Below are 25,291 nucleotides of genomic sequence, written 5' to 3' on the forward strand. Positions count from 1 at the left end.
GTTGCATAAACAAACTAAATATTTATTTTTATTTTTGAGCGCAACTGCATCATTTTAATTTGGGTAGTTTTATAAAAGTAACCAAACAAAGCTAAGCAACACCACAACATTAACATTACATTTAACAGGTATAACATTTTTTTGTTAAATGTTGTGGTGTTGCTTAGCTATGTCTGTTTATGGTTGAAAAAGTACTGTAACCTCACCACCCGAATTGTTTTATGAAAGTATTTACCAGATTTATATACGGTCATATTTTGTAGTTGCCCAAGTCAAGATGATGCATTTATGGATATTATGAAAAAAACTAAACACTATTTAAATACAAAACTTAAATACTAAAAAATTAAACACTATGTAAATTTTGATGCCAATAAGGCAACTGCATCATGCCAATTTGGGCAGTTTTAAATAGGGTATGATCAGATAATTTCATATTTTTTGTTGCCCAAATCTTTAACGATAAAGTTATGTAAATGGGAAAAATTAATGAATTTGTTCATTTTGAGAAAACTGCCTGACGCTAATTTGGGCAGTTGTATAAACAGACTAATCAGTTTCATCGGATAATTTCGAGACATATTTTGGTGGCTGCCCAAATTGGCATGATGCCAGGCCCGGATTTATGGGGGGCAGAAGGGGCAGGTGCCCCGGGGCCCCCGACATTTGAAGGGCCCCCTACGTGGAAAACATGTGATTTTGTGCTACTTCTTTTCTTTCAGCCTTCGAAGTTTCTGCAAAATACTGTGCAGTGCTGGATTAATGCTACTGTGGACGTAGAGGTGGTTTTTCGCGCCTACGGAGCAAAATTTTTTTTTGCACGGGGGCCCCCGATCTAAAAGTGCCCCGGGCCCCCCATCAGCTAAATCCGGCCCTGCATGATGCAGTTGGTTAAATGCATTTCGTACTACAGTTTGATCACCATGCAATACAATACATCAATACGGGTGTGCTAAATGAAAATTTTGCGGCACATTTCTTGTGCAAATAAGAGGCTGTAGCCTACTTAGTTTGATAGGTAAAATATTGTAATTTATAGTTTTTCGTAATTCATGCAATTTTGTAGCTTTTCATACAGCAATTTTTGCCCTAATAATTGCAAGATTTTGCCCGGATTTGCGACGTTTTGAAACAACAGGGGGGGCGGCTGCCCCCCCTGCCCCCCTGGCTGGTACGGCTATGGTCGATCGAGACATTGTCAGTGCACGTTTCACAAGAGACGATGTGCTCTTTAATTGCACTTTTAGTTGTTAGGTTTGGGTTTAATTTAAGTGCTCCCGGCCCTTGTCAAAAAATAATGTCTGGATGACATATCAATGTATATCTGGTTTGCGTCACGCAAACAACTAAATTTATACACAACATTCGAAGAAAGAGCAAAGAGGGTAGGCGACGTCAGTTGAAAATATTGGTGCACTTTAAATGTTTTATACACAGGATGCATGTCACATGACAATTTATTTCTTATAAGTTTAGTTAGGTTTTTTGCAAAACTTCTTGAATCTTTTCCTAGAAAGGGTATAGCCTATTAATAAAATAACTAAAATCTACTTCTTCAGGCGTGTTTTTTGGTTCATCAGCCATGAAGGTGCTTAAGATTTTCACATACATCAGATTCTTCTTCTTCTCTCGTTTGACTTGTAGTAGATTAGATTGGCAATGCTTCCTCTTGCAGCCAAGATACGGTAGTTGGGTCCAGTTGTCGAATACCAACGATTCCACTTGGGAGCCGTAAGATGGAACATTTGTGGAGTATGTGTTGCATTGTTTGTTCTACCGCTCCGCAGACATATATCGGCGTATTATGCAACCCCCACCTAAACAGATTAGCTCCAGTGCAGCCAACGTCACATCTGATCCTGTTTAATGTAACCCATGCCTTTCTTGAGAGGTCTGCTCCAGGAGGGGTGGAGAGTGCTGGTATAACTAAAAACTGGGGAGGGATATGTGGCAGCTTGTTCCATTCCTGGGCCCATGCCTCCATGCAGCTGAAGTTCTTATCCACAAGCTGTGGAGCATATTGATGGAATGGGCGTCTTGATGGTAGGCGTTGAGGTCTGATTAGTCCATTTCTTTGGGAGTGACTGTGGAGAAGGTGTTGAGGATCGACTCTTGCATGCAAAGCCAGTTTGTGAGAGGCTTCTTCCCTACGTACATGAGCAGGAGCAATGCCAGCCAAAGTTGTCAGATAAGTAGTAGGTGTGGGGCGGAGACAGTCAGTGATGATGCGCAAAGTGTCGTTAATGCATACATCCATCTTTTTTGTGTGTCTGCTGGGGTTCCACACAGCTGAGGCATATTCGGCTGAGCTGTAGACCAAGGCTAATGCACTTGTACGTGGTGAGCCCTGGATTCGACTGATGACAACAAACCGACAAGTAGTTTCATCAGATGAACGTTGCAACAAGTGCTAGAAACGAAGCATATCCATTTAAATAAAACATGTTTTTCAATTTCTTGATTTCATTCTGAAACAACTGATCATCAGAACACACCAAACGAGCACGAGATAACAGACACAAGATTAAACCAGATTTCCATTTCCTAGGGCATAGAGCGTTTTAATTTAAAAGCAAGCCAGTGTTGGTAGGTAGGCTAGATTGATTTTCAGACTAAGATCATGGAAGCCTTAAGAACCGGCAGTTCTTCGCCTGTGGTTCATTGTTCCTTTTATGTGTGTTCTAATTGTTTGTCCAATGCCTGTAGTTTACACATCATGTGATCTGTTTTCCACCGCATAATTTACTTGTAATCAGAGGTGGGCACCCGCTACTTTTAAAGTAGCGCGCTACCCGCTACCGCTACTTGGGAAAAAGTAGTGCGCGCTACCGCTACCCGCTACCAATTTACAAAAGTAGCGCACTACCCGCTACCGCTACTCGGGCCAAAGTAGCGCGCGCTACCGCTACTTTTGTCTAAAATGACACGAGGAAACACTCAAGTCCCTAGTGACGCAAAAATGACCTTGAAAACGAATGTTATCATTCGTTTACGCTGTCATTTTAACGTCGTTATAGAAAACACATTCTAAGGGAAATTTATTGTTACGCATCTTTCAAAAATACGAGCATTTCAAAATGAGAGTCACTAAGTCCTGCCCGCTTTCGCTTAAGCACATCTTTTCCAACAGAGAAAAGTCTCTCCATCGCAGAACTGGAAGGAATGGGGGTGTTGTATTTAATGAACAGATGTTTTAACTCGGTGTTCGAAAAGCTCAAGGACTTGCTCTTGTCCGAAAAAAAGGCGTCCACAATTGCTGCTTCCTTCTGCACCGACGTTTCACGGGATGGCGCAAACACTCCAAAAAATACATCCTCGGAGTCATGACTGGTGTTGGTGTCACTCTTCTCGGTATCAACCTAGCTTGATGTCTCCCGCGACAGTCAAATTACATCTGTCTTGACTTTTTCTCGCAGTGCGCCAGCATCATCCGTGGAAACGGTGATCGCGCAGTGATCGATTTCGATTAACGGGTAGTACCAAATTTAGGTCATAAGTAGAGTAGACAACCGGAAACAGACATTGCCGTCGGCTGCAGCGTGGGTCAGGTGTACGTCGGAAAGCGTACACCGATGCATAGCGCTAAAGTTCGCTTTCCCGCAATGCAGGATAACGATATGAAAAAACAAAACGTAGTGCAGAAATTGTAGCCACGACGTATTGGAGGAGGGATGAAGACATGATGCCATAATACATTTCATGTTGTTGAAGCACTTGTTGAATCGTTTCTTCACCCTTCAAGGACTTTCACTTTCAATTCCTCACAGGTCACAAGATCACTGATCTCGGCCAACTTCTTCCCGCAAATTGTGATGGTTGTAAGCAAGACAGGGGCGCCGGAAGCTGGGGGGCGGATGCCCCCCTGCCTTCAATTTTTCTGCAGATGGAGGGGCAGGGGAGTCAATGGTGCCCTTTTAAAGTCATGTAAGCTACTGCACATTTTGCAATATAACAATTTCTGCTATTCGCTTTTAGCCTAATTATAATCTTTCATTTTTGCCTCAAAATAATATTTACGGCACAAAATTTTGCAACACAGTAGGCTACAGGCCTTGAAACTCGTTTTTTTTTCCTGCAGCCATCGTGGCCTACTGGAAGCTCCTTCTTGGCGGCCTAATCTGCGTGCTTGGAGACCAAAATACAAAATAAAAATAACGATAGCACAAGTAAATAGAATTAAACTTGAAACAATGCAAAAATGATCACTTAGCGTTGTTGAAGTCTGGGCCTGGGCGACGTCCTACCATAGAATCGTTACACCACGCAATAACTGCTTAATTAGGATTGTAATCCAGTACTGCGGGACTATCTAACCAGATCTAACGATACTCGTACGAGTGTCTCCAATGTGGCTGATGTTAAAGAAGTTCGCCACTCCCCTAGAATTCTTTTTAGCAACGAAAAACAACGTTCGACATGTGTTGACGATGACGGCAAGGTAATAAAATAAGTATTTTAATGATGTGGGACATTACTAACAGAAGCATAATTTTTGCAAAATATAATCCAAAAATATTTTCCCCTCGGATGTCAACTAACCTAGTTCTCCTTTTTAACAACGATTCAATGTCCGACAACATCGAATCGACATAAAAACGACAATATTGCCAGCCGATGTAAGTTAGCACTTCGGATTAAGACTTTGTTAAAATAAACGTCGGGAATTACAAACAAGACTTACAGCGCTGGTGATCGCAGATGGATATATTCCATCAATAACAAATATTCCCTCACAATGCAACAGTTTGCGATTATGACGCGCTGACCTAATTTTGCGTCACTCTTTGATACAACATATTTTCGACAGTTAATCCACGATCATTCTATTGCGAAATTAAATAATTGGATAGAAGAGACCGGCGGCCAAACTTGGCCGATTGAGGTGGTAGCACCGGCGGTCATTCAAGCACTACTTAGCGGCCATGGCCGCGATGGCCGCAGGCTGCATTAAGGCTTGACAGTAGGTTACAAGTTACATCATTATAACATAGCATGATGCCCTTCTTTGTATACCGGACATTTGTAGGCTATCATTACTCAGTACATAGTGAGCTAATAGATTAGCATAATCGCTATGTCTTATCTTAAAAATTGGCCTTTTAGTAAACAAAAGTGCCCTTTTTTCGTAATCTTGTCCCCCCAGTCAAAAATCGTTCCGGCGCCCCTGAAGCAAGACTCCGTAATATGCCTTGGACTTGCCCTGGAGAATGTCTAAAGCTTGGCAGATAGACTTCATCACACGGAGATATTCGCCGAAGAAGTTGACGTCAGCTAGAAAAGACCGAAACTTTGCAACCAAGCCGATTATATGGCTGCTTGACCACGCCAGTATTGCAAAAAAAAACAAGCATTTTTTTCAATTTAAATTAAAAAGTAGCGGGAGTGCGACTGAAAAAAAGCAGCGCCTGTCCCGCTACTTTGAAAAAAATAGCGCCGCTACTGCAGCCGTTACTCCAACTGAAAAGTAGCTCCGCTACCGCTACTTTTACCAAAAAAGTAGCGTCGCTAGTAGCGCGCTACTGCCTACCTCTGCTTGTAATCATTCTCGTATCATTTGTTCAGTTTGTGCTTTTCAGTTCAGAGTGTCGTTACAGTTGTAGGCCTAGTGCAAAGTCAAATTTATCTTACGATTTTTCATTTTATGTATATTGCAGATTTAATTCCTGATGAGGACACACGTACGTGTCGAAAACGTTTGAGTTTATTTTAATTGTTATATTTTTGTGTGTAAAAAAAGTAGGCCTATGTTAAACCCGCTAAGGTTACTCTGTTTTATTTCTCTGTGTAATAAGTGGAGGCTAAAAAGGGTAAATAATAAGTGTAAATTTAAGTAAATAAGTGACTTGGCTGGGCAAGCGCAAAGCAATCATCCTTGTTGTTAAACAACTACAAATTATCTTTGCAATAAATTTTATTTCAAACATAATTGCAACAAGTGCAAGTTGACAGAAAAAATCAAATCTAGTCTACGACACATGATAGGTTGGTTGCTAAATCAGCACAGTTGTTTCAAAATCACAGCAAATAGTCAAAAACTATAAAAGAGCAAAATGAAACAATACAAATAAGCACTTGTCATAACAGGAATCAAGAATATCGATTAGAGTAGTGTTTGTTCGGGGGTAACACCCTTCAGGTAAAACACCCAAGTAGTAGCTCCACCAGTCGAGCGGGCACAGGTCAGGGTCAGTTTTCCAGTGATAACGGAAGAAGGTTGGCTAGCCCCATCAAACGAGACGGTAATGTTGTGGTTCTTTTTGGCTCTAATTGATTCCATGGACTTGGCACTGAACAACGGATTGTCAACCTGGAACAACGTTGAGAAATCACGTTATTTTAAAGAAGCTCTTAAAATATTGAACGAATCGTTGTAATGGTCAGAAATCGATACAAACTTTACCGACTTCATACGATTGTGCCGCATATTTATTACTTCTATTTTAACTACAAAAGACTACAACAATTTCCACCTTTTTTAAAAGCTTCTTTAGCTCCCATCTATGGTGAAACAGACTATTATTAAGATGTTTAAGTGAGTTACTGCTATATTTTCTTCAAGACTACAACGACAATGTTAAATGTTCTCCTAGTGGCCAAACAAACCCCTTCACCCGAAGGAAGGGCGTGTTGATCGGAAACTAATTCAAACTGTGCAATAGTGTGCATTGTGCATTAGCATTATGTTTCATTCTTTATGGAAGGTTTGGCATTCTAACTTAATTCTCAAATTAAGCTCAGACTCATCAAGTTGCAGAGAGAGAGAGAGAGAGAGAGAAGAGAGAGGAGAGAGAAGAGAGAGAGAGAAAGAGAGAGGAGAGAGAGATGTACAACCTCGCAAAACAAATGTCACAACACAGCAAACGCAACAAAGTTGTGTACCTGGACACTGTATTGAGTGGTGGAAGGGAATACATTGCGAAATGGAATTGATGTCGTCGACTTGTTACGAACCACAAATGGACCCTGGGGTTTCGGGGACTCGCATTTGCCTTGAAGGGGAAACGAATATTCGCCTCCAATGACTGAGGTAACCGATAATGTAGCTTGCGATTGGCCGAGGTTGACAGGCTCGTAGGTGACGTCTAAAGTGACCTCAGTGCCACTGCCCGATGACGCAGGCGCTGCTGTGATGGCCTTCTCACATGTCCATTCGGTGCTGTCGATCTATCAAGAAGTCACACAACTTGTCAATGTCACGTCATCCTCAAATAATCGTGTGCTCATGCTGTTGTGAAGTGGTGATAAGCCCCGCGGTGTCGAAAACTCGACGAAATTTAGAGACAACTCAACGTGTGTCTTCGATTGTAACCTCGCAAAACGCAGGCACATCAAACTATAAACATTTAATTATTTTAAGAAGAGTCTTTTTAAAAACCGACGTATCATTCCATGACATGATATGACTTAAGACGATTTGCACTGAAAGTGTGCACTCTTGCATTTATTTCAATCCCTCGACGTAACACATTGGTCATCTTACTGAACATCACAAAACTAACCAAAGTTTTTTGGTATCTGTTAACTGATTTTTACTCGGTGGTGCTGACCCTTGTCGCGCTTACCTTGCAAGTGTAATCGGTCTTCTGCCTGGCGTGGTTCTGAAACTTGATGGTCAAGGTCTGACTCCCTCCAAGCGCTGTCTTGAAGTAAGTCGCCTTCTCAGCACAAGCTGGAGTCGCCTTCATCACGAGGTCGTACGTGTAGCTGCCGAGGTCGTTATTGGTCAGGATCAGCTTCCCGACTGCTTCGGTCACTCTCAAAGGTTGGTATTCAAACATGCAAGTGCCCTGTAGAAGAAGCGAGTGCTGTGATTGACAACCATGACAAGTCACGTGGTCATTTATACCGAACTGAACTTGCAGTTGGTTAGCACAAAAAAAGCAAACTTGCATCACAGATTTTCGAGGAAGTGAATGTATGCGGAAAATATAATACCAACCAGAAACGGTTGCGGAAAAGTAAATAAAAGTCTATTGATGCGACAAAAAATTGATTACTTTTCAACTCATCAATTTTTTTGTCAAAAACCGCCAAAACAACCGTTGGTTTTGCCTCCGATAACGTCACGATCTTACATTTGAAACATTAAAGGTTTAAGAAACGCAACTGCGGGTTACCAGACATGAACTTAACAGTAAGAAACACAATGCAACACAAAAGTGGTCTTGCCTCAGAGTTAGGCGGGACAGTGAACTGTGTGGGCAGGTTGATGTCAAATATCTTGCATTCCGTTTGAAAGGTTACTGGGTAAGAAAGTGGGTTTTCCACTTTGAGGGTGTGCAGAGCGCTCCGTCGCACAGGGGTGGTCAATTCTATCGTCCCCATAACTCCCGGTGATGTGGCGCGGAGGGTGACGTAATAAAACAGGTATTCCCCGGTTCGCTCGTTCTTGAAAACAACCTGAAGAAAGCTACACTCATTAAAACACGAATTGCTCCTTGCTGTTTACCAATATTGACTAACTCGGACCATTTCTCAGGCTACGTTACTATCCAGAGGATATTTTGTTTCGTTGAGGCATTGGCCAGTTACTTGTTTGGCATTGGCCAGTTACTATCCAGAGGATATTTAGTGCTAGGGAACAATCCACAAGACTAGAATCTTCACTTAGATCAACTATTGCAGTTAAGGTGCAATAAAATCTGTAAAAAATAACAAGAATTACACATTCACAAATGTAAATTGTACATAAAGACGACCTTGGCACCAAAAGTTCCTTCCTTATGGGCGAAGAAGTTGAGTTTGTAATCTCTCTTCATAGAGCCTGGTACGTCAATGTAGTCCAACCCCTTCAGGGTGGTACCTGGGTCAAGTTTGTCCGGTTTGATCATTTCAACTGTAACCTTGAACCTGGAACATCGAGAATATGCAAAGAATCATAACATCACATTGTGACATCATAAGTCAAGATTAGTTATATATTTATGTTGGTGTATAGTTACATGGTAGATTAGCTCATCGTGTCATGATGATAGAAATGTCGGTTTCTGGAAAGTAAATACTCAAGCTGTTCTTTTAAAACCGTTAATATTTTCAATTAAATAAAAGCAAAATTGTCACTGAACAAACTTTTTTAGTTTTTATGGTCAAGGTGTCTGTGGGAAAAGCACCAGCTACAGCATTTGATGTACCAACACTTACGAAATTGCGACACAATCATGGCTGCAACTGGTGGACCGCATTGATATATAAAGAAAGCACTGATGCAGACACTGCTGCTATGCAAGTAGATTTTAAAATATTTTTCGATGATATAGAATATTTCGGGTCTTGTAATACATTTAAATTAAACATAAAAAAAAGTGAAAAAAAATCTGTAAAATATTCCTGATACCGATTAGTCCCCACCTCTGAGGCTTACGCAGCCAGTTGGTGAGCGAGAGCAGTTCAACGTAGGATGTCTTGCATGGGACGTCCCTGGTAACACTGGCTATGGGTTTGGGCGGGTCGGCCTGTCCTTGGAGGTTGTATAGAAGACCTCCCCCATCAGGAAGAGGAAGAAATACCGATCCCTGAACGAGGAACATAATTAAAGAGCATATACTTTTAAGTTGGAACTTTTTTCTTTATCTACAGCACCATAACACAACTTCTGAAGTCCAAGTGAAAGTTCACTAAGGAGATAAGTTACTGTTCCAGTAATCTTAAGCATTTCAAACTTTAGACAAAACAACTTGCCAGCAACCACCACTATAATACCTGATGTTTCTTGCCATCCGTTGTCATGGTGAGTGGACGATATGTGATCTCATATTGCTTCATCTGTTGTGGCTCAACCACGAAAACGTCATTGCCGGTCCAATACTCCCCGTCTATGGTTGGTTGGAGGTTCCACCTTTGATTGGACCGGTTTGGCACCATAATGTTCCGGATGTCTCTGCTACGGACGTGGCAATTGAAGTTGACGACCTAGAGAAGAATCAAAGTTTCAAGTCTAAAACTTGACCAGAATTTTTCTGAACTTTTTTGAATTTTTTCCAAAATATCACTGACTTGACCAGACATAGCATTTTAATATCCTTTGACGAAATGATAAATTTAAACTTTGATTGATTAAAACATTTTTCATTTTTCCAAATATATTTCTTGCAATTTCTATCCGTCTTAGAATTTCATGTTCACACCTCCCATCTGGTCAACCCTTTTATACAACTCTGAAACTTGGACAGTGTCACAAAAAATGGAAAAACGGATCGATGCCTTCGAGCTCTGGTCATACAAAAAATTTCATGAAAACAAAAGATCACTAACGATAAATATTATCCAAATTTAATTCAAGCAAAATTCTCTTACAAATAGTCAAAAGAAGAAAATTAAAGTATTTTGGACACACATTAAGGCAAAACTCGTTACAAAGATCATTAATAGAAGGAAAGATAAACGGTAAAAGAAACAAAGGTAGACCAAGAATGATTTGGACATCAAACATCACTAAATGGACAAAATTAAGTTATGAAAATGCTCATGGTCGAGAACAATGGCGCAGCGTATCCAATCCTCAATACGAGGAAGGAACATAATGGTGATGATGATCACTGAATGTAGCTTCAAGTTACATAGAAAAGATGAAAACATAAAGGGACGGTAAATGCATACAACGTTTTCTAAACAAAAAGTATCATAGTTTTCAAAAATCCCGCACCTCTTTGAGTGGCGGTGTTCCAACGCACATTCCTGTCAGTGTCAGTTTTAATGCCTTCCCTCCTTCAATGTTGCACTTGAGCGAGTCGTATCGGATGTCTTGGGACAGCTCAAGAGGATGAAAAGTGACAGTGAATGGCACCTCCATGCCAGGGCTGATATAACCCTGATGAGTGAAAGAAAAATTTCAAAAATGGAAACACTAATCGTTGCTTGTTAAGCACAACACAACTACAGTTATGCAACGTTGCAACACTTCCTAACATCGCAAAGCAAACATCAAGGATATACATCAAGAGTCACTTGTCATCGCCTCCTGTGATATGATGATTTGGAATATGCTTTTGTTGGTAAACAAGTAACTATTGATGGCAGAAGATTTGTTTGAGACCTAGATATTTCTATATTCTTCAGTGTCATCCACTTTACTTTACAATGCTATAGCCTACTTTAAACTTTAACTACAATGTCCCAAACAAACATGAGTATCTAGATGGATGCTTTAGCAAGAGAGTGCTTATCGAATATATTCAGAGGAACTATCAAAGCATATGCGTCTTGTTATAAAAATTACCATGATTGGACTTATTGAAAAATCGGGAGCAAATTTCGCAGAATCCCATTTGAATCTGAAAGAAAATATTTTGATTCAAAAACAGTTGTTGTTTCTGTTTGAACAAAGAGCGAAATTATGAAGAAAATTTTAACAATTTTTAAGTAGTGCATATACTGCACATTACACCTTTCTTATTCGATGAAACATTAAGCTACATACATTTTTTTCTTTTGTATTTTTGCCACAGACGTTAATCAAGATCTCAACATCTCCAAGACGTTGACGTTGGTAGTTAACATAAACCTTCGACTAATTTACTAGTTTCGGTAGATTTAATTTGGCCATGTTGCTGAACTGTATTAACATTGGCCGTATCATTGTTGTCAATGGGTTTATTTGTCTCATGATACACTCCGAGCAATGAATGCTGTAGAAATGCCATTAAAGGATGTTATTATGGGTGCACGGTCGTTTGGTCGACAGACATTTGGTCGACAGGACGTTTGGTCGACAGGACGTTTGGTCGACAGGACGTTAGGTCGACAGAACGATTTATTTTAGGGTTAGGGTTAGGGTTAGAGTCAGGGTTAGATTAGGGTTATGGTTAGTTAACTAACCCTAACCCTAAAATAAATCGTTCTGTCGACCTAACGTCCTGTCGACCAAACGTCCTGTCGACCAAATGTCTGTCGACCAAACGTCCTGTCGACCAAATGACCGGGTACCGTTATTATGAATACGCATACTGATAATATACATGCGTATGAAAGCCCAGTGCTTGGAATCTCGACGCCCTTTTCCCGCCAGGCTGCAGTTATCTGCAACTCTAACTTCCATATTTCCGAAGTGTGGAACAGTGAATGGAAAGAAGTACGAGACCAGTTCAATTCACAGTCTTTCCCAATACCAATACACCACTTGGAGCAGAACTACCTCGGAAGGAATGAGTGGAGCTCAATCGCTTGCGAACTCGGGTGGACCATTTCAATGGTAAAATGTTCCAATGGGGCCTCACCGACTCACCTTCTTGTGTACGTGGCACAAATTTGTAAACTGCACAAGTGCACAGTGCACACCCTATTTTCTATCAATGTCCTGTATACCGGCCCCAAGATAGATGTGTGGACCTAACAACGCTAGATGAATACACAATCCACTGGGTGCTGTGCCTGGATATAACAACGTGACCTGCGGCGGCCTCAAACGCAAGAAAATGATACTAGTAATATCACAGCCACAAAACTATACGAAAAATTTTAATTTTTAAAGATAAACGATATTCCTTAAAATAGATTGCTCAGCTTCCTATGACGTCACCTACCCGGCCCCGATGTCGCCATTGTTCTGCATGATGAACCGTCGCTCGTTCTGGCTGTTTTGCACCACAGCTCCAAACGGGATCGAGTCCTGATCCAGGGAGATCTGGATGCCCTGGCAGCTTCCCGTCACTATGAACAATGGCTGGGACATCCCCGCGCACTCCATCATGATCTGTCGAAAACAATTGTAGGCGTCACAATACAAACGGCGTTAATTTATTTTTATGTAGTGACACCCATAATCATTATCTGACAAATACACTGGCATATTGCGTTGAGCTATAAAACAAATCAACTAGTTGAGCTATAATAAGCGAAGTTACGCATGTTGCATAAAAATCCGCATTGATGTACAAACCAAGGAGTAGTGATGAACCATGAACCAAAAGGCTTGTAGGCTGCAAAGCCATCAGCATGCAGCTGTGTATCTGGGAATCTGAGAAAATTGCCTTCCTTGTCTTCCCATCCACGTAAGTTACAGCTTTTAGACCACCGTGTGTAAGGCTAAATATGACAAACCAACAGACAATTGTTTTCACGAACCTCCTCGGTGAAAGCAGGAATTCTCGTTTTAGGGGTGAAGAATACTTCTACAACCTTTGTGCCACCATTGCCTTCCAGTGTGAAAGGATGTGAGGGTAAGACTTTAAGGACGGTGGAGTCGTGAAGGGCTTGGGAGACAGGGGTAACAGACAAGGACAAAGCTATAGCAGCGGGGCTGCGGTTGATGATGGGAATTAGGTGTTTGGCAGCTTGCCCCACACGCAACGCTCCGAGCTTCACTTGCTTCTGTTTGGCATTGGCTACCTCAACCTAAAATAAACATAACAATTTCAGTATTAACCAATCATCACGCAGTTATCTCTGCTAGCTTTGCTAACTTGTTACTATAAAAAGACTAAGATCAATAAAAAACAATGCAGGCATAATCGGCAACTAAAAATGATAAAAACCAGAACAGAAATTAAAGCAGAGCACATAAACAACTTAAAAAAAATCAATAAACGATTTTTACTTTTTAATGATGGCACATTGTTAAAAGGAATGACCTCAATTAGCATATTTCTCGCAATTTTGCTCAAATTCTTACCCTCATTTCGGTGCCTTCCCCTTTCATGATGACGTCATGCTTAGACAGCCCGTTGACAAGGAAAGTGACTGTTTCATCATAAGTGGTAGCGTCACGAGGGTAGAAGGTGAATTGAGCTGATGCGCTCTTTCCGGGCTGAAGCACTGCGGCGACAAAAGCAACCTCAAGGTGGCTTGTGTTGTGGTAGAGGCATTCCACACTGCAAGTGAAGATATGAAGATTACAAAAGCTTTGAAGTGTAGGTAGTCGGATAACTCGGCATGCGACAATTCAGCAATTACATTTCAGCTACTGCCAAGTCAGCAAATGAGAGTTATGTGCTCACGTCGGACTTGCTTGGTCATTGCTTGTCAAACTCATTTTGCTGACTTGTGACATGTCAAGTTATGGCTTGCTCAGTTGTCGCTTGCTCAATTCACAATTGCTGACTTGTAGGAGACTCCAAGATACATTAAATATAGTTATTACTTTCTAAAACCTCTACGGCTTGTTTCACCCTAAAAAGGGGGTCATCAAAAGATCCTTATTCAAATAGAGTTTAATTAACTAAAATAGATTTTATTTGAATAAGGACCTTCATATGACGCCGCTTTTAGGGAGAAACAAGCTGTAGAGTGTAGAGGTTTTAGAAAGTAACAACTAAATTTGGTGGAATTTGCTCTGCTTGGATTTATTGTAGTGAAAATAGTATTTACTGTTTAAAGTACAGATAAATAAAAAAAAGCTTCCCGCTGCTCGGCCGAGGTCAATGAAGCTTGATCTCGAAACAAAAGCGTTGCATTACTTGCAGCAGCATGTCATCTTTACTGGCATGTAAAAGAAGCGTAATATGATGTTGCATATCAGTTTAATTTACCACAGGATGTCCAAGAATATTATTGACCATCAACAAGGTTACTTTACCACTGGAAGAAATTTCATCTATCAGAATCTACTGAAGAACAACGGGAATGATTCAATAGGGAAAGGGTGAACTAGATATGGAGGTCGGGGGTCTCCGTTATAGAAAATTGCGACTTGCTGTCAGTATTTTGACATGCCTGTCGCTAGAAAGTAACCATAGTTGACAAACTGCACAAGCATTATTTACGCTCGTCACACCACTCATGACATCATCGTCGCTTGCACAATGCGACACTTTACGGCTTTTACCGCACAAACTAACACACGGAAACAAAGACATTGGTTAACCTGATGTCCTTTTCATCCTTGTTTGTGATCTGCAGTGTGGTTGTGTTGAGCGGCATTCCTGCCCGGTAGATGAAGCAAGCTCCAAAGTTGTGCCTGTTGAAAGAAAACTCCAATCCGGGGTTGACTCCGGTGGCTGTCACATGACACAAGTAAGTCGGTCCATCATGTACCTGTCAGAAACCTCTCATCGGTAAATATTTGATGGATCTCTTTGCGGAGTTTAGTTATTTAAAGTCACTTTAGGTTTTCGAAATAACTATACTGACTCACAATAATGATATTTTCTAATTACGTAAGAAAATTTTATAAATTGGCAAACATAACCATAACATGCTACATTTCTTGGCCTGCTAAAATAAGAACAACAAGTAAAAGATGAAGTGTTTTTGAAGGTAGTTTCATTTGTGTATTCATTTATGAAGGTTAATTTGTGTATTAACCATAAGAATACAAGAAAAATGTTTTGTGGTTGGATACCTCACAACACCCCAGTAAAGTCGTTATTGTTGACGTATGATGCTCTCTCATCAAATTTACCTTCAAAGTAACTTCTTGAACTTTGGTTGATCCAAGCTTCTTGGGTTGAAACATCAACAGGCACCGTTTTCTTGACCCAGCGGTCACGACCCCAGAGTCAGGGTTCACAGTCATGACTGGCTTCTTGACAATGTTTGGATTATGACTTTTACTTTTTTCTTCAACGCTCCAGTTGAAGGAGAAGTTGTATTTACCGCTGTTGACAAGGTGTAGCTGTCTCACTGCCTTTTCACGAATTTCAACCTGCAGGAATATGAAATGACGATAAGAGATATGAGATTTCCTAAAAAAAAAATCCTTTGTCCAAAATGGAACCGTCTTCAATATAGGGCCATGCGTTTAAATCTTGTACAAAAAATGACGCTTTTAATGCAGTTCTATTCTTGACCAATGACATCGAATTTTCTTTCCCGCGAATACGACCAAACGATTCCAACTGGTGCGCTAGGCCAAGTCAATTGAAGCCACAAGCAAGGCATGGATCTCGAAGGTGGTCGTATAATCGAGGTTTAACTTAATCAACAACAGTATGTTTAAGATTTTCAAAACACAAAAATCGCCCCTTACCTCTCCCAGGTTAATAGCATTAAGGCCAACGGGGGATAGCTCCACTTTGTGACCTTGAGAGTTCTCACAAAGAAGTTGAACACTCAGATCGTGCCCGCTCGCTTTCACGTTGAGCGTCAACGGCTTCGTCTTGCGGCTCACTTTGATAATCGCATTAAAGTTTGCCTCTCCCATCTGCTTAGCAGTGTAGCTGACTTGGAGTGCTACCCTGCAATCGCACAAGATGCGAGATTGCTTAAAATGACTGCAACAACTTGTCACAAAATGATTTACAAACAACAATATAAACAATCAGCAGTGTTTTAATAGGCCTACCCTATTATTTGTACGTCACGGATACAAAAATTTCACATCTACTTTGTGATAAAGTTGACAAAATACAGAAAAAAACAGGTGCACTTATTGAATATTCAAACCATGGTTGAACAGGTAAGACTGTCCTTCTACCAACACCCAATGGTTGTTGATAGCCCCCTTCCGTTCATGTTAACTTGATGACGTTTGAAAAGCTTCAACACAGCACACAGACCATGCGACTTACTTGGAGTTTGCAGCTAGGAATCCTTTAGTAGGGGAGACCTCAAGACTTGATGAGTAAGCCTCGGAGTGGCAAGAATCCTCCATAATCTCATAGTTGAATCCAAGGGATTCATTGTTGATCAAATAAACAGAGTCGGTGGCTGTACGACCTAAACGGAGGAATGTTTAAAGCACAATTTAACGCCCTTGCAACGTAAAAGTCTTCACAAGAATACCACACAACAAATATTAAACGTACTAATTTCGTTTCCTCCATTCTTATTAGGTGGAAACAAATCAAAAGATAGCGAAATATTCTGGGCTATACTGACTCATCCATCATTGGAAGTGCGTATGGGCACGGTTGTTTCCATTACGGCAGATGCAAACAAAAGTATTTCACTGATTGATCCTTTAAATTTCTACCACAATCATAATAGAACGTCACCTACCGACAAGGAGCGACTTGAAGTTGATGTGGGAGGAGCTGAGAGCAACCTGGGGTTCATTGGAGTGTCCCACTAGGAGGAATGGGATGCTGATGTTCTGCTCTAAAATGATAAACTTCCAAAAGGACTCGCAAGTTTCAGGTTTTGTAGGAACGAAGCTGAAAGACATCTGAAACAATGCACGGTAATAGGAATTACTCAACATTTGCAGCTAAGGGACATTGATGCTGGATGATTCACTCAAAAACCTATTCAAGACACAACTGATCAGATTACATTGAATGCGAACATTTGGATGACTACCTCCATTTTTTTGCCGCTAAGCAATTGGCCTTCTTTGACGAAACAAGTAAACTTCGATGGCATCCTGGCATCCGGGATGTCTTGGCAAACCCATCGAAAGGTATAGTTTTGAGAAGTGGGATTCATTATCCAGAATTTCCTGAAAACATAGGGATCTTAACACCCGTGTTCACATTACCTCAGAATAAGAGCCTATAAATCGTCACAATTAGGTTTGATACATAAAAAATACGAAAAAATACACAAATAAAATCATTAAAGACTTCAAACTGCCCGATCGACTATCACCGGCGGCCCATTTTATTTGCTCACCCACGATTTGTAACCCCTCATTCCATGTAAGACATTAGACGTTGAACACAGACTGGTGGTTGGAAATGATAGGAAGTGATGGCCATATACCCCTTCAATCCGTTCCACAGTGGTTCAAAGCTCGTCCTCCTATGCACTATCGACCAATGTGGGGTTCTTCGACAAACCAGATGAGGATTTGAGGATTTACCGCTAGCGCTCCCGTTACAGAGAAGGGCAAAATTTAACGGCAATTGGATCAAGCAACCAGCCACTTCACGGCTAGTCATGAATAAAAATGACTTACTTCATATTTTTTGCATCAACACCAATTGAGTTGAACTCAATAACTCTCGTGTTGGGGTCCAAGGTGGCTCCTGGGGGGGTGTCCCCGGGACCGGGAAGATCCGGATTCCGACGGGATCCGGATATATAATCGGAGTCCGCCAGTTCAAAGTGACAATATGGCATCAGACTGCGTCCTCTGATGGCAATGGATGGGGCATCATGGTCAGGTTCCATGTTGCCAATGCTGTCAATTACAACGCACGTCAAGGTTTTGTTTATTGCTGTGGGAATCTATGAAACTCCGCATATATTTATTGATAAATTCAACAACAAAAAGGTACTGAAAGAGTATCTGTATCAAATAGATTCAAAATGAGTTTATCTTTCTCTGTGACATTAAAAAGCGCTGAACAGAGATTGAGTAACGTCAACATTTAGTTTATCACTGTTTCTTATGAAGGCCGTGTTGAAATACAGAAAGCTAAAATCTTAAAATTCGTATTTAAAGAAATAAAAAACTCATCACCTGCAAAGAAGGTTAGCGTGGAATTCCGTGACCTCTGCGGGTGAGAATCGAACTGAGAAGGTTTGCTTCACACCAGGCTTGATTGTTCCTTCATCGGGCGCCACTGAGAATGGCACGATGGGGTCGTCGACGATAGAACGGAGCGATGATTCAATTCCAACGCTCCTGGAGCACATTCAAGTTGATATTTCTCAAGTTTGCAAAGTTCAAGAAAAACAAAACAAAGAACCACGAATTGGTCGAATCTCCACTGGATCTACCGCCCGTTACTACGTCATAAAATAAAGTTGTAGCTTATTCTACAAAAATCGATGTCTTGTTGTTTTGTTAGGTTTCTGTTGATGGGTTACAAGTGAAACATTTTGTTAGTGTTAGAGTTCCATGCAGCCAGTGTTGGATATCGGCTTAATTTACATGTGAAAAGTGGCCAATACAAACATAAGCCAAGAAATTCCTCAGAGACTCATCATCTGGCACTCACCTGGCTGAATGCGTGCCGGTGGATGGCCTCGCATCTCCGTCATAGCCACGAGGTACGTAACCGTCGATGACCATCTGCCAGGAGTAGTCGAATGAAACTTTGCCGTCGTTCATCAATGTAAACCTAAAAGACACAAAGGGAGAAATAAAGAAAGGACTTTCCTTGGCTTCATAATACTGAACAATGCTGTGGAACCCTATAGAGATTACCTGCATGAAGAAGCAGGTATCAAGTTGTTAGTGATATGGTTCTGTCTAGTAGTATGCTTGGCTTGCCTAGTCCTGTATCCGGCTCAGCTGGTTGTTGAAAAACAAAGCTCATATCTTCCAAGAGTGTAAATAATTGGGTGAGGGTAGCTGTGGGAAAGCCGGCCGATGGAAAAGAAACGGGCCATCCTTACCGAAGATTGAACCATGGTAAGTGGTTCCTAGTTAACAAAATTGTCTCGCTTTTTTGACCTATACCCTGTTTTTAACCCAACAAGGAAACCATACAGCCTTGCTCATCTAGCCACTGACAATCCAACAAGCACTTACTCAAAGACGCGTGTTTGGAACATGAGCGTATCTTTGAAGTTGATGGCCGACGTTTCGCACTGAATCTTGGCGTAGTCCACTTTTGCTGAAACTAGTAATTCAAGCTGTCGAGTGCTCTCTTCTGCCACTGTGTGCTCAGGTTCAGGTTCGGTTTCCACAATCTGAAACAATGATATTAATAGTAATATCATTAAACAAATTGAACAAATCAAATTCATATCATTAATATCATTAAACAAATTGGATAAATTTCAACTTCGCAGTAGAAGATTTCGACGCCGGTATCCAAAAATTGACCCTACTTCTTTTCCGATTACTACGATACACAATCTTTCAAACGTCCCTTTGACAAAATCTGAAATTGATCTATTAAACAAAGGGTTGAACTTTAGTATTACAGTTACACCAAACAAATTGGATAAATTTCAACTTGCCGCTGATACAACAGATGCTATTAGAAAGTATCGCCTAAAAGAATTTTTTCATGACCATGATGACAATTTTTCTCATGATTCTTTTGGTAAGTTTGATCCCAGTAATACCTCACATCCTATCGATCCTCCTGCTAACTTAAGGCCTAAAAGCCTCTGGACACCACCCATTGGAAGAAACACCGATTTAGACCACTTTGCAAACACAATCAAACATGAAATTTTAAAGAAACCGCCAAGTGATACACTACGCCAAGCCAATCTAACTACTACAGAACTTGAAGCTCTCAACAATTTAAAACAACGTGCCGGAAAGGAGATCATAATCACACCAGCAGATAAAGGAGGTGGTACCTGCATTTTATCTCGAGATGACTACGTTAAAGAAGGCCACAGACAACTCAACAAACAAGATACCTACAAGCTTTTAGATAAAGACATATCAACTCAAATTAGTAAAAAAGTTATCATGGTCGCTACTGACATGCTTCAATCAAAATTGATTTCTGATAAAACATTTAAAGTAATTTGTCCAAAAAAACCCCAACCTGGCAATTTTTACTTATTACCTAAAATTCATAAACCTGATAACCCTGGTCGTCCAATTGTTTCATGTATCAACACAGCTACAGAAAATCTTTCATCTTTTGTTGACTCTCTTTTAACGCCCCTCATGAATAAATCTACAATTCCTTAATATATTCAAGACACCACAGACTTTCTCAATGAGTTAAACAAAATTGATACTGTCCCCAACAATTCCTTACTCGTCACAATGGATGTTACATCACTTTACACAAACATTCCCCATACTGATGGCATACAAGCAGTAAGCACCCTCCTTCGAACAATCAACTCATCTGAAGTATTAATTAAACACACTGAACAAGCTATTGACTGCATCTTAAAAAATAATTCTTTTCAATTCGACAATCAACATTACTTGCAAATTAACGGCACTGCCATGGGAACTAAAATGGCTCCAAAATATGCGAACTGCTTCATGGCTAATTTGGAACAACAACTTTTAGGACTTCTTATCAATCAACCATTCAAATATTTCAGATACCTTGATGACATCTTCATGATATGGACAGAAGGAGAAGAAGCTCTAACCAATTTCATTCAAACTTCAAACAATTTTCATCCCACCATCAAATTCACATATGAATCTTCTCATGAAAAAATTACCTTCCTTGACACCACAGTACACATAATCAATAACAAAATTCAAACTGAACTCTACAGTAAACCAACTGATGCCCATCTTTACCTTTTGCCTACATCCTGCCACCCCAAACACGTCATCAACAACATTCCCTATTCCCTTGCCATACGCATTCGTCGAATTTGTTCTAATTATAAATTTTTAAACTTTCACCTCGCATTTCTAAAGATGTATTTGATAAAAAGAGGTTACAGTGAAAAGACCACCAATCGCGCTATTTATCGTGCAAAAAACATGGACCGAATGTCTTTATTATCCTACAAACACAAATCTTCTTTAAACAATGAGTGCTCAATCCCTTTTGTAACTAACTACGATCCTCACCTACCCAAAATCAAATCAACTTTTGTTAAATTCAATTACATCTTGAAAAACAATTCTGTTCTAAACTCAATTTTCAAAAACCCTCCAATAATTTCTTATCGACGATGTCCCACTCTACGGGATATTTTGATGAATTCGAAACTGAAACCTCTTCTCAACACAACACAACCAAATGGATTTTATCACTGTAACAGCAAAAACTGCTCCACTTGCAAATATTCAATCACTACAAACTCCTTCAACAATTCCGATAACACAAAAGTATTTTCAATTTTTCAACACATCACTTGCAATTCAGAAAATGTTGTTTATTTAATATCCTGTTCGAAATGTTGCAAACAATACATAGGTGAAACCGGCCGTAAATTAAAAACAAGGATATCAGAACATATACTTAGTATCAAAAAGAAAAAAGTTGATTACACCGTTGCTGCTCATTTTAACCAACCTGACCACAGTATTCACAATTTTCAAGTTTTTGGTATCGACAAGTTATGCAAGACAACAACCTACAGAAAAGAAAAAGAAACGTGGTGGATTAATATCCTCAACACCACTGAACCATTTGGTTTAAATAGGAAAGACTAATTACCCTTTTAATCAACGTACTTCCTTCTTACTTTTTGTTGCTTTTCCCCTCCTTGCGATTTTTTTAATTAAATGTAATTTTTGTACGCTACAATTCACTTTATGACATCATAACTCCATTGCATTTTTATGTTATTTTTTTACGTTGCTAAGCTGGTACAGTAGAAGGAAGATTGGTATTACAACAGCACTTAAATTGTCAACGGAAAGCTTCAAGTCAGCTTAAAATTATTTCAAACCTAGACCTTGTTTACATTTAATTTAAATTATTATTTATTTATGGTTCAAACGTTATCTTTTGAAGTGTTACCTTGTACTTTATAATTTTTTACATATTCTTTTTTTAATGCTAATTTATTTGTGCTTTTATAGAGTACTGATGAAGCCGCCTTTACGGCGGCGAAAGCTCTACCAATAATAAAAAAATTTTTGTAGTTACCAAACCTGGTTGATTTTTTATTGATAATGATATTAATATCTTGATAATTGAACATTTCTTGATGAACATGCAGTAATGTAAATTAAGGTATATTACCGTAAATTAACGGCAATCTAACATTTCATCGACCAAGTGGCTGCCTCAGAGTGAGCAGATATAGGTTTAATACAAGCGGTAGGCTACTGTTGGGGTCATTTTGGCTAATGGCTGCAGATTGATTATTTGTACATCGCGGTCAATGTCAGCTTATTTGGTAACTTTATGACTTCAAAGACATGAAGCTAATGAAAGTACTCTCCTCTACGAAACTACGAAGGAATGTGACAAATAAAACTGAGTGCTGGCCAAGTAGCCTAATCTCACCTTCTGTTTAACGGCCTTCCCAGTGGTCTTGGTTAGATCGGCAACGTCCGTCCATTTGACAGTGCGCATCCTGTCATCCCAATCACCAATCTTCAATCACAATCAAGCATAATGACGTGATGCAGACGAAAACAAAACAAGTTCTACTTGGCCGTATTTGAAATGCCAAGCCTACTTGCAAGAAAACGATTTTATGTTGATTTGTAAAGCTAGTGCAACCTCTGCACTAAGTAGGTTTGGCACCAATAAAAGCATAAATTGTAACTTTGCTGTTCGCTTCAGCGAGCCTTAACCCCGCAGAACCCACTGTGACATATATGTAACATAACCTTTGATAGGCTATTATTTCTGAGTTTCGCCTTTTTTTTGTTCAATTCTTCCATTAATGTCCAATGTGACATCAGTGTAACATTTCCTAGCCAGTTTTGATTGGCTGGTTGCAGTCATGTGACTTCAGTGCTTTTACAAAGACAGCTACTTCCAGGCTTCCAGTTGCAGCTCTGGGGTAGTGAAAGTTAGCTATCCATCTAATGCTGTAAAGGTAAGTTTATCAGTTTTTAGTTTGATATTACTGTTCTACAACTATTAGTGTTTTGTTTGATCTAATTTTTGTTGAAATATGTGTTCTCTTAGCATTTTTTCATCAACAAATGTTTTACTGTTACACCGGTGTCACTCTGGCTTTCTTGCATTACAATGTTAGTAGGCTAGACAAGCATGTGATAATTTAGACACAGTATTTTAGTTAGTATTTATAGTATCTTTTGTACTGAAAATGAGATATAGTATTTATGCATGATGACATTGCTAACAAGTGGACTATAAGAAAGTTTTTTTTTTGTTAAATCTAGGCCTACATGCTGTAAATTAGAACATAAGTAGTCAAAATAGGTTCTTGTTCAAAAAATGGATTGTAGGGCTAGTTTTGAGTTGTTTATTTAGGCTATACATTGGAAAATAATTGGCCAAATGAGTTGAAAAGAAACAGTTTTTCTTACAGGAACATCCTGAAAGCATTTGCAATTTCCAATAGCCAACATTATGTCTTCTCGGAATCATGTGATCATGGAGTATTATATTGGAAATGATAAGTGGAGATGACAGTGAGGTTGAAGAATTTGCAGAAGATAGTGACTCCGATGACGACGGTTGTCAAGATTCTCAGGTATTGAGTTACAACTTAGTCACTTTAAAATTTAATGTACTTATTTTTAAACTTCAAGATTATTGGACACCTGGAGTTGGACTTAGATTAGGGGTCGGCAACCATCGGGCCATGCATCACTAATGCCAAATTACTACAAAACTTGCAAACTTTTTTGATCAACCGGGCTAGTGCTAAAATAGGAATTTTATTTTTAAAAATAAGTAAACGTTTGCTGTGAAAAATACTCAAACACCTCACATAATCAAATAGCAGCGTTATTGATAGAATCCATGCAAGGTGTTGTCGCTTGTGTATGTGGGCCTGTGTTTCATTGCTTTGTGTACATGCTCAGACAGTAAAATCCATCATTTTTACATAGATTCAATGTTTGCAGACATTCCATCAATGTAAAAATGATAGATTTTACAGGTATCTTATTAAAAAACAAGTTATTTTTGAAACTATTGCAGACTGTTGGTAAAGATCAAAGTGACTCTAGTGATGATGATTGATGATCAACCTCTGTCCCACTTGATTCCACAAACAGCCAGCAGCTCATCCTACAGATCAAGTGCATCCTATCAGTGGAGAAAGAAAGATTTCGTTCCACCCAATACTACTTCTACTGGCACTACAATCCAAACTCCTGATGATGAACTGTTTATCTCCATTTGTATATTTTCAGCAATTTATAACTTCTAACCCTCCATGCACAAATGTCAGAAAAAAAGAACATTTCGCACTAGCCCAAAAAAGTTGATAAGAGAGGACAGTGTAGATTATGTGAAAAAAAAAAAAATAATACAAACACTTTATGCCCTAAATGTAATGTAAGATTGTGTTTTGTAGAAGAAATTGTTTTGTTGATTTTCATGCCTGAAATGTATGCAGGCACTGCTAAATTTACAAGATTGTTCGATCAGTTTCACTGTTCAAAATTGAGATGTGTGTAAAATCGTATATTCGTTTTTCTTTTTTTGCTAAATTGTAGTTTATTGCCCAATATTACGTAAATCTCCCAGACAACAAAATCTGTCATTTTTGCATTGGTTCCATGTCTGCAGACGTTGAATCAATGTAAAAATGGCTGATTTGTTAGCTGGGGTCACAAAGTCAAAATGTACTGTAAATACCCGTTATGATATATGTCACAAGGTAAAAATCCCCCTAAAAATAATCAAGTGTGTGTTTTTGTACTAATTGTTTGATGTACAAGATGTAATCAGCTAAATAACTGAAAATAATTTTTTTTTCAGCTTGTTTATGTTGGTCTGGGTTCTGCGGGGAGATGGCTGACAATACAGATTTGTCATTTTTTCTCTGCAATATATTACTATCAGCCTAACACTTTGAAAATGATGGATACTAGAAATGAGCCTTAGATGCAGAAAATATAATTAGTTGTCAGTAAATCATTTACAAACGTTGAAAATTTATGAAACGATGCTGATCATTTGTCATCGTTAACTTCAATGTA

At 39.5% G+C, this 25,291-nt stretch overlaps 1 protein-coding gene and 1 long non-coding RNA gene across 2 annotated transcripts in view; one reads left to right on the forward strand and one right to left on the reverse strand.

Moving 5' to 3' along the window:
* Window positions 1–5,900: 5,900 nt before the first annotated feature.
* The window catches only part of LOC145786373 (hydrocephalus-inducing protein homolog), a 67,361-nt gene continuing 47,970 nt past the window's right edge, over window positions 5,901–25,291 (reverse strand). The window contains exons 71-93 of the mRNA XM_082598019.1: window positions 22,668–22,757; window positions 19,295–19,455; window positions 18,759–18,881; window positions 18,278–18,442; window positions 17,771–17,995; window positions 17,173–17,311; window positions 16,873–17,038; window positions 16,443–16,590; window positions 15,902–16,109; window positions 15,335–15,577; window positions 14,798–14,967; window positions 13,607–13,805; window positions 13,060–13,329; window positions 12,519–12,688; window positions 11,216–11,270; window positions 10,643–10,807; window positions 9,700–9,909; window positions 9,349–9,512; window positions 8,700–8,850; window positions 8,170–8,400; window positions 7,563–7,787; window positions 6,880–7,164; window positions 5,901–6,307 (exon numbers count right to left, since the gene is read on the reverse strand). Coding sequence (XP_082454145.1) covers window positions 6,101–6,307; window positions 6,880–7,164; window positions 7,563–7,787; window positions 8,170–8,400; window positions 8,700–8,850; window positions 9,349–9,512; window positions 9,700–9,909; window positions 10,643–10,807; window positions 11,216–11,270; window positions 12,519–12,688; window positions 13,060–13,329; window positions 13,607–13,805; window positions 14,798–14,967; window positions 15,335–15,577; window positions 15,902–16,109; window positions 16,443–16,590; window positions 16,873–17,038; window positions 17,173–17,311; window positions 17,771–17,995; window positions 18,278–18,442; window positions 18,759–18,881; window positions 19,295–19,455; window positions 22,668–22,757 — 4,170 coding nt within the window. The 3' untranslated portion in view covers window positions 5,901–6,100. The remainder of the gene's footprint in view (window positions 6,308–6,879; window positions 7,165–7,562; window positions 7,788–8,169; window positions 8,401–8,699; window positions 8,851–9,348; window positions 9,513–9,699; window positions 9,910–10,642; window positions 10,808–11,215; window positions 11,271–12,518; window positions 12,689–13,059; window positions 13,330–13,606; window positions 13,806–14,797; window positions 14,968–15,334; window positions 15,578–15,901; window positions 16,110–16,442; window positions 16,591–16,872; window positions 17,039–17,172; window positions 17,312–17,770; window positions 17,996–18,277; window positions 18,443–18,758; window positions 18,882–19,294; window positions 19,456–22,667; window positions 22,758–25,291) is intronic.
* Window positions 22,974–25,184, forward strand: LOC145786374 (uncharacterized). Its single transcript, XR_014291290.1, has 3 exons — window positions 22,974–23,208; window positions 23,668–23,832; window positions 24,285–25,184. It is a non-coding gene; the product is annotated as an uncharacterized LOC145786374 (long non-coding RNA).

The sequence above is a fragment of the Aplidium turbinatum genome, chromosome 17, assembly GCF_918807975.1.
Source record: "Aplidium turbinatum chromosome 17, kaAplTurb1.1, whole genome shotgun sequence".
NCBI classification, from domain to species: domain Eukaryota; kingdom Metazoa; phylum Chordata; class Ascidiacea; order Aplousobranchia; family Polyclinidae; genus Aplidium; species Aplidium turbinatum.